Consider the following 10028-nt stretch of genomic DNA (forward strand, 5'->3'; position numbering starts at 1 on the left):
AGCGTGGATTACTCAGGATTATTTATGGTCAGCTACAGAATGAGTGTGGATTACTTAATGATGGCTACATAAGGACTTTCAGATGATTGTGAAATACTCTTTGATGATTTTAAGCCAACTAAAGGCCAGGTGTAGATTACTCCCAAATGATTTAATTAACAATTTTGAATGTCTGTGGATCACTAATAAATCATTACGGGATGGATTACACCTTGACAATTCCATGTTAGAAGCACGTTAGCCGACTGCTAGTATTCCCTTGCAGGGTCCCACTAGTAGTTTAGGAATATGGATTTGCTGGTAGGAAAACATTTGGAGGATCACCTCCTCAATGTACTTTCCTGTCGAAAACAGGCCACTTGGATGTAATATGCCTTTTTATACAATACTATGAATTGTTTGCAATGCCACAAGTTCTAAAGTAAGGCCCAGATTTACAAAACTGTCACTGAATGCAGTGCAGCACTCTAATTGGAAAGAGCAGGAAAGTGTCATGTCTATACCTCTCCCTAGCACCACTGCACCATTAGGCAGCTGAGAGTCATGCACACACATTGGCACTATAATGCAATTTTGTCTGTGAGAGTCTAGTTTAGGTTTTGTCCTGGAAGGGTACCCTTCCGAAACCAGAAAAATACTATATCTAGACAAATGTGAAACTTTTCCCATTTCGGATGAGTGTTGTACCAAATACCAATTTGCTCTGATTTGCAAATCCTGAAAAGGATTTTGATTCAGGTCTGCATTCTAAAACTTAAGCAAGCCAAACACAAAACTTCTATAAATCTGCTCCTAATAATCAGATACATTTTAAACTCTACTGTGAGAGGTAGACACCTGTATAAAATACATATGAGAAATGCTATTTTTGGCTAGGTTTGTGCTGCAGAAATACCACAAGCACCTTCATACAAATGAAGTGGTCTGCAACAATGTTACACTTTTCATTCAGATAAGTTTAACAATGTGGCCGCTACTCCCACACTCATGAATCACTGGTACTTGCCTTATTTTGAGGTACAGAGCATTATCTGAAGCTGTTTGACATGGTGACCAGTGGCAAAAGACTAAAAAAAAACACAGTGGTTAAAGGAACAATAATCCAAGGGATGTGTCAACATGTAATTTTATTTATCTAAAGCACATATTTGGCCCCATAGGGCCAGGATACCAAACAAGACAAAAAGTCCAGGGAAAAAAAAGTCCATGAAAAAAAGCAGGGAAAAAAGGCCAGACTACTGCAACAAGAACAAATGGCTTAATGAAAATCAGGAACTTCGTTGTTTAATTCTAGATTCTGAGTTTTCCTTAATCCTCTTCTACCAGATTCCTTCTCTTACTTCTGTTGTCCAGTGATGGCCAGCCATTGGCACTGCACACAGACTTCATAATCTCTGCAAAAATAAAATAGCATACATCAGTATCACTATTTTTAGTTTTTAAAAGGGCTGGGCTGCCTTTGAAATGTTCCAATTCCATTATTTCTTATAGTGTGCCAGATGTGATATGGTTAGGTTTACAAGGGTTCATAAGTGTAACATTAAGGGCACTTGGTCAAAGAGGCACAGGTGAGAGCAAGGCATTGATGAAGAGGGGGGCAGAAGGTAAAAAAAGAAAAAGTTCCTTTATGAACTTAAGAGTGAAGCAGCAAGTTGTGGTTTCAGGAAATCTGTTGGATTTTCAGGAAGAGGACAGAAATGTCCACCGTCAACAAAGGTCTTAACTTTTGTACAATGAGGCCATTGATGATAAAAAGTTGGGTTTCCTCCAAAAATTCATGAAACTCTTAGGGCAACAGGAGTGGGTATGGCTAAGAACGGTACACCTGGGTATGGCAGGGGTACCTTTCTGTCGCTCAAAATCTGCACTAAATGTGAGAGTTATAAAAGAGCAAACGTGACTGACAAAAGAAATTAACACAAAGCACCACCACATTACTGGTGTTTAGCCCCTGGTCCCTAATGACAGTTCTAGCCCCAATTAGCAGTCTGTCTTCTCTGCCGCGTTCACCCTTTTGAAATGCTGAGGTACTTGGAAGAAAGACTGTACCAATGTAGATGCATTGAAACAAACATGTGCCATAGTCATGTTCACTAGATGCTGTCACGCTTCCTCTGCAAACAGAAAGTAATCAGTGCCAGATTTCTTTACAAAACCATCATGGAGGCAGCCACGATGATTCTGAACTCTACTTGCAATATTCATATTTGGAAAACAGTCTAAAAAACAAGCATAGTGACCAGAAATCAAAATTGGAGCGTACAACCAAGTGATAGGAACAGGATCAACTGATCTAATTTTTAGGAGCGTTGATCAGGTCTAAATAAAAGCTGCAAGCACAGTATTTTATAAGTGCAGTTTGCTATCACCCATTCATCCAGTTTGAGCCCCTCACCTGGAGCTAGAGATTTAGAAATAAATTCCCATCTCAAGGCTTTGCGCTAGATTTGCATGCCATCTGTAGCACAAACTCAGCACAAACTGTTAATAAATTACAAGCCACCCACATTGCTCTTCTTGCTCTTCTGCAGACAGCTGTTAACTAATAATGAAGTCATCATTCAAATATATGATACAAGACCACATATGCTAACATAACTTAACACAATGTATAATAATGAATTTTCACAATCCAAGATTGACTGAATGTTAATTTAAACTTTTGTAATATCTTACCAAATAATGCATCAACCTTCTCCTCATCAAGGATAGCTGTTCCAGCATGAGCTTTCGTTACACCTTTTGCAGATGCAAGTTCTTTTGGAGAAAAACGTATTTCACTGATATCATTGAGAAGAAAACCTGCATTGTCCCGAACTGCCTTGGCTTCCTCCGAGAGTTTGCGCAATTCTCTCTTTGGAATGAGAACATCTCTGAACCGTGAAGGATCATTTGATTCCTTCATCACCTGCTGCATATCAGTCTTCAAAATAACACAACTATTAACTATTTGCCATCATGTTAGGTTACATACTAAAAAATATATATAGGAAGAGAGTGTTTTTTTGATTTTGGTTTTTGCATCTCTACATGGCTAACAATGTAATATTTGCCAGGTTAGCTCCAGGAGTATAAATCAAACATATTTAAAGAGATTGCATGCAGAAAGATTCCAAAGACACCATGCCGGAAATCTACAGGGTTTGTCCTATATTATCTTTAACTGTGCTAAAAGAGTGGCAAAGAAAACAAGTACCTTTTGTACAGTGAATGATCGACTGCATATTTTTGATGCTGCTGTATCTGTTAAGTACCTTGAATTGGTCAAAGCAGACAGTGCAGCTTTCAAATGCTGTATAGCCAACTCCCTATTGCAAGTGCCTTGCAACTGTGCTATAATCAAATAAATACATTTTTTAAAGGCAGCAGATAGTAAATACAATATACACATAACAAGCATACTTTTTGGCAATGCATGTGTTTGGGTGGAAAAAAGGATTATTAATGGGAATTTGTTGCAGTTTACGTGGAAAGGTAGAATCTCAAGCACACACCTTTTAAGTGTTTGTTTTTAGGTTGAAACCGTACACACTCCTCATTTAGGCAGAAACCTGGGCCAACAGAATAGCTTTCCTTTTGATTAATTATGGACAAGGAGTTAAATACCATTTCCTTAGAGAGAAAGCACATCATAATTACGTCATACAAGTGGAAATGCAATTTTCTTTGTACTTTAAAAAAAACCTCTAGTGTTGAATGATGGACCTTTCTCCGTCATCAAATGAAATGATTCTTCATTGTCCTAAGGGGGAAAAAACTGTGATTTAAAAAAACGTATGCTCTTGTGTAATTTAAATGGTGCTTGATTTAAAGCACTCCCAGTTTGCGCTATTTAAAACTGAAAAGCTAGTCCCTGTTACAGAGAGGCAGTGAGGGGTAGAGAAGGGCACCTAAAGATTGCCGGTCAGCACCAGCAGGGCCCGGCCCACTTAAAGCCCTGGGACGGGAGTCTAAGAACCAGGGTTAGCCCTTGCCTTCAGGGCTCCCCAGTGGCCCTGGGGTGCGGATGACTGTGTGGGTGCTGCTGTGGTAGTACGACATCGACTGGCTATGCATCTCAGTCCTGCCCTGATCAACTGTTTAACATTGACCCCTTGGTATTAGCTGCAGCATGCCTTGCCTGAGATACTCTGGAATCCCTGAAATTTTCCTGCTTTCAAAGTGTAAAGTTGGAAAATAAAGAGACCGCGGCCGATCCATCGGGCCCCTTTTATGGCTATTGCACCCTCACTGCATTCGTTCCTGCAGCAGAGCAATGACGTCACTTCCGGCGCTCATTAATTCAGGTACATGCCTAAAGGTGAGTGCTGCAGGACATGTTGTAAATGTTAACATTTTGGCATTTAATAGTTAAGTATGTATAAGGCTGCTACAGTTGACGGAGCGGAGAGCTGCTCTCTTTTGAGGACACAGGTTTGAGTCCCAGCTCTGCAGGCAGAGATGGCTTTTGGTGGGCGGTTGTGGGGTTGCTGTAAAGTTATTTCAGTTTGTTTGATATGGGGAATTTTGTGTGATATAATGTAAGTGATAATATGGTGTGCAAGGCCTTGAAGTAAAAAGTCGAGAGGAATTTCAGGAATGTTTTTCAGTTTTCCAGAAAATCATTGGAAAAAGCCGGTTGGTTGTGAATTGCTACATTTAATGCTACAGCCCATTAGGATAATACTATGGCCTATATATGCTATGATCTTTTGGGTGTATTGAACTTCTACTTGGTTTGATTATAAAAAAGGTGGCCAAGATTGATGACTCTGCCAAACATGCGATTTACTGGGTATGCAAGTAGAATTAATTTACCAGCTGGATCACCAAATCCTAATTATTTCTTCTATCCAAATTGCTCTGTAGAATATATCCAGGGGGCAAACAGCGCAGCTACTGTGTAATGGCAGCGATATTTGTTATATTCAGGGCCACTGGAATTATGTGATACTGCGGAAGCAGTGTTTTCCCCACAACTATGGATCTGCTGTATGTGCCACTGAATCAGCATCTGATGCATAATCTGCATATTTTACCCAAAAATCAGTTTCCAGCTTAATTGGATGAAAGTTACTAAAAACATGGTGACACGTGTTCCTAAGCAGTGGAAGGCTGTTGGTAAAGGTTGACTTGTCATCTTTCATTACTTATTACTTTATTTTGTAGTTAAACAGGTACTAACGAGGTACAGTTGTTGCCCAGACAGTGCTACTATGTGTAAAAAGCACAAAATATTAAAGCAAGACTATCACAAAATGTATTGCATTATGCAACATAATTTGTTTTTTCTTGCTGCATAATTTAGTCAACCCTGCCACATAATTTGTTCCTCACCTGCTGCATAATTCCAGTAGCCCTATTATATTGCAACATTTTAGCCTGCTATGGCACCCACACTGATCAGAGTGTACTGTGTTCTTATTTAGGCCAAGGTTAGTAAAAGGGAAGATTCTCTTGACTCTACTTAGTGCAACATTTATGCAGTATTTGTGCCTGCAAATAAGGCATGCGTCGCCTCCAAGTATAATCTAGCTATCAGCAAGGGCTGTTTTGCCAAGATACTGTTAATATGCTTTTGTCATTACTGTCTTACAACATGCTGATTGTGCCGCATCATCAGCATGCCGACGTTTAATTACAATAGTAGCGAGCTTTTGAGCAGAGCTTCGGGCACCGGCATTACATTTCATTATTGAGTTAACGCAGATGTGTTTGCTTTCTCATTGCTAGGTATTTCAGCAGATTCATGAAGGGAAACAGCAAGTTTTCTCCATTTATGTGTTCAATCAATCAGAACATTTGTAAAGTGCACTACTTACCCATGAGGGTCTCAAGGCGCGGGGGGTGCTGCTACTGCTCGAATAGCCAGGGCTTGAGGAGTTTTCTGAAGGTCTAAAGGTCCTGGGTCTGACGTAGGAGGATGAGGAGGGTGTTTCAGGTCTTAGCGGCGAGGTGGGAGAATGATCTGCTGCCGGAGGTCGCTCTTCAGATGCGGAGGACTGTGCCGAGGGCGAGGTCGGCGGAGCGGAGCTTGCGGTTGGGGGTGTAGAAACAGAGTTGTCTGTTGAGGTATGTTGGACTGGTGTTGTGTAGTGCCTTGTGTGCGTGGGTGAGGAGCTTGAAGGTGATCCTCTTGTTGACGGGTAGCCAGTGCAGGTCTCTCAGGTCGGGTGTGATGTAGCTGCAGCGAGGGATGTCGAGGATCAGGCGTGCAGAGGCGTTTTGTACGCATTGCAGTTGTTTCAGGAGTTTGGCTGAGGCTCCTGCGTAGAGGGCGTTACCGTAGTCTAGCCTGCTGCCGACGAGGGCCTGGGTGACCGTTCTTCTTGTTTCGGTGGGGATCGACCTGTAAATCTTGCAGAGCATGCAGAGGGTGTTGGAGCAGGGGGACGAGATGGCGTTGACCTGCTTTGTCATGGAGAGAGTGGAATCGAGGATGAACCCTGGGTTGCGTACATGGTCAGTGGGTGTTGGAGCTGTTCCCAGTGCGGTCGGCCACCAGGAGTCGTCCCAGGCCGAGGGGGTGGAGCCGAGGCTGAGGACTTCCGTCTTGTCCGAGTTTAGCTTCAGTCGGCTGTTCATTATCCACTCGGCTACATCTTTCATTCCTTCGTGGAGGTTGGTTTTGGCGGTGAGGTGGTCTTTGGTGAGGGAGAGGATCAGCTGGGTGTTGTCGGTGTATGAGATGATGTTGAGGTCATGCATGTGGGCGAGCTGTGCCATGTAAATGTTGAACAATGTTGGGATGAGGGATGAGTCCTGGGGTACGCCGCAGATGTTCTCGTGGCTACGGAGTGGAAAGGGGGGAGGCGGATGCTCTGGGTTCTGCTGGAGAGGAAGGAGGTGGTCGAGTTCAGAGCCTTCTCTCGGATCCCAGCATTGTGGAGGCGTGTGCCTAGGGTGCTGTAGCAGACTGTGTCGAAGGCAGCTGACGGGTCCAGGAGGATGAGGGCCACGGTTTCTCCGCTGTCCAGCAGGGCCCTAATGTCATCGGTGGCGGCGATGAGGGCAGTTTCGGTGCTGCAGTTGCTGCGAATCCGGACTGGGATGGGTCCAGGATGCTGTTCTCCTTGAGGTAGTGGGTCAGTTGTCTGTTGACGGTCTTCTCGATGACCTTCGCAGGGAGATGGGACAGAGTTTCTTGAGGTCCTTGGGGTCAGCCTTGGGTTTTTTGAGTAGGGCGTTGATCTCGGCGTGCTTCCAGCTCTTTGGGAAGGTTGCTGTCTCGAAAGAGATGTTGATGGCTTTGCCCGAGATGGGGTCCGATGGTGGTGCTGGCTTTGTTGAAGATGTGGTGTGGGCATGGGTCTGACGGAGATCCAGAGCGGCTGGTGTTCATGATTTTGATGGTGTCGTCGTCATTTATGTTGGTCCAGGAGAGCATGGGGTCAGTGCGGATAGTGGCCGTGGGGCGGAGGTCTCAGTGGTTATTGGGTCAGTCGTGATGTTGGAGCTGTTGTGGATGTCTGCGATCTTGCAATGGCAGAGGGTGGCAAGGGAGTCACACAGGTCTTGCGAAGGTGGGATGCCGTTGGTGTTGGAGCTGGAGTTGGAGAGTTCCTTCAAAATGTTGAAGAGCTCTTTGCTGTTGTGTGCGTTGTTCTCTAGGGGGTCTTTAAACGAGGCTCTTTTGGCGGATCTGATGAGTTGATGGTGTCTGGGGTGGTGTTCTTGTGGGCTGCGTGGCTGTCCGGTGTCTGTTCGCGGTGCCATTTCTTCTCTAGCTTACGGCACGTTTGCTTGGATTTTTGGAGTAGGGGTGGGGGGAATTTGCGTAATCGCATTACGCAAATCTCTGCCAAACGGTAAAAAATCTCAGCGAACACGGGAATTGCTTGTTCGCGATGCTTTTTTCCTGTTCGCAATTGCTGTTCGCGTGCTCGGGGGGTGGGGGGAAATCTCGTGAACACGCATTTTGAGAACGCAAACTAGCAAAACATTTTGGGAAGTTGTGGAACGAGAATTTTGAGCAATTTGGCGTTCTCCGCGGAACGCGAAATTACCTAAATCCGCGGAACGCGAATTTACCCAAATTCCGCAAATTCCGCGAGCGGAACGGAATTTGCCACCCAGGCCTAGCCTGGAGGTCTTCCGTGAACCAGTTGGCTTTCTTGCTGTTGTGTCTGTTGGATGGTTTCCTGATCGGGGCGAGGGTGTTGGCGCAGTCGTCGATCCATTGTCTGAGGTTGCGGGCGGCGGTGTCGGGGTCGGTGTGGTCGGTGGGTGGGCTCCGGACGAGGGTGGTGTTAGCTGGTCTTCGGTGACTTTGCTCCAGCAGTGGTGAGGGATCTGTTGGGTGCGGTGGTGCGTGGTGGGTTTCCGGAAGGTGAAGTGGATGCAGCGATGGTCAGACCAGTGGAGTTCGGTGGTGTGGCTGAAGGAGACTTGGGAGCTTGCGAAGAAGACGGGGTCAAGCACATGGCCAGCAGAGTGGGTGGGTGTCGTGATGGGGTGTCTGAGTCCGAGGTTGGGGAGGTTGTCGATCATGGTGGTAGAGTTGGTGTCGTTGTTGTTCTTGAGGTGGAAGTTCAGGTTCCCGAGGAGGATGTAGTCTGTGGAGGCGATGGTGTTTGTACTGACGAAGTCAGCGATGGAGTCCCTGAACTGTGGTCAGGGTCCGGGGGTCTGTAGACGAGCGTTTCTCTGAGGGCGATGTTCTAATCGGTGTGGATCTGGAAATTCAGGTGTTTGGCGGTGCTGAGGGTGTCGTTGGTGTTGGTCGAGACTCTGAGAGTGTTTCTGTGGATGATGGTGATTCGTCCTCCTACTCCATTGGTGAGGTCCCTGCGGGTGATCTTGTAGCTGTCCAGGATGGCTATGGCGATGTTGGGTGCTGAGGAGGGGTTCAACCAGGTCTCCGTCAGGAAGGCGACGTCTGGGGAGGTTGAGTCGAATAGGTCCCAGAGTACAAGGGTGTGTCTGCGGGCAGAGCGGGTGTTGTGAAGGATGCATCTGAGGTCGTTGCGTTCTTTCACGGTGGGTGGCTTGGCGGATCGGATGCTGGTGAAGCTGCAGTTCCGGCAGGAGAAGGGTCCTTGGGTGGGTTTCGGGGCGGCCAGGAAGCAGGTGTGTGATCGTCCGGTATTGAGTGCGAGTAGGGTGCTGGCATCGTAGTGGAGACGGGCATTGTGGGATTCGCGGGGGCCAGGGGTTCTGATGCTGGGTGCGGTCCAGGCGTGGATGGGCACAGACGGGCTTGCCTTAGGCGCGCCTTCAGCGCGCCAGCGGTGTGCCCGCTGGGCGCAGCCGCCATAAGAAGGAGAGGTGGGAGGGATGAGCAGCTGGGAGGAGGAAGTGGACGAATGGGTGAGCGGGGGGCGGGCCGCAGGGGACACAGCAGCGGGAAAAAATGGGGCAGAAACAGAAGGCAAAAAGAGGGCACAGAAACCAAGGGGAAGGAGGAAAAACGAAAAATTAAAACAGAGGCAAATACAGTACAAGCAGGGGTCGGGGCCGTAGGGGGCACAGCGGCGGGAAAGACGGGGCAGGGACAGAAGGCAAAAAGAGGGCACAGAAACCAAGCGGAAGGAGGAAAAACAAGCAATTAAAACAGAGGCAAATACGTACAAGCGGGGTCGGGCCGCAGGGGGCACAGCAGTGGTAAAAACCGGGCAGGAACAGAAGGCAAAAAGAGGGTACAGGAACCAAGGGGAAGGAGGAAAAACGAGCTATTAAAACAGAGGCAAATACAGTACAAGCAGGGGGGGGCTGGGCCGCAGGGGGCACAGCGGCGGGAGAAATGAGGCAGGAAATGGCGTGGGAACAGAAGGCAAAACGAGGGCACAGGGCACAGAATTGAACAGTGGTAAAACCGAAGGAGAAGAAAAACGAGCAATTAGACAATACAATAAAGCACAATGTGGCAAAGCAAACAGAGCAAGCAGACCTCGGCAAGCCACTGGCCACCAGGGATGAGGAGCAGGTGGTAGCCTGCGGATGGAGGAGGGCCCTGAACTTGCGGCAGTCGTAGCAGCAGCGAGCAAGGGAACAAAGACGCAGCAGGTAGTGCTGCCGCGGCATGGGGGAGCGACCTGCCTGGAGCAGGG

The 10028-nt window shown here is 46.8% G+C and overlaps 1 protein-coding gene across 1 annotated transcript; it reads right to left on the minus strand.

The window, feature by feature from the left end:
* Nucleotides 1-1087: 1087 nt before the first annotated feature.
* LOC144826645 (uncharacterized) lies at nt 1088-3633 on the minus strand. The gene is made up of 4 exons (XM_078685190.1): nt 3495-3633; nt 3197-3333; nt 2677-2923; nt 1088-1394 (listed from the first exon to the last, which is right to left on the minus strand). Exons 1-4 carry the CDS (start codon nt 3631-3633, stop codon nt 1309-1311), a joined length of 609 nt encoding a protein of 202 aa, XP_078541316.1. The 3' UTR covers nt 1088-1308.
* Nucleotides 3634-10028: the final 6395 nt, after the last annotated feature.

The sequence above is a fragment of the Lissotriton helveticus genome, chromosome 3_2 (genome assembly GCF_964261635.1).
Source record: "Lissotriton helveticus chromosome 3_2, aLisHel1.1, whole genome shotgun sequence".
In the NCBI taxonomy this organism is placed as follows: Eukaryota; Metazoa; Chordata; class Amphibia; order Caudata; family Salamandridae; genus Lissotriton; species Lissotriton helveticus.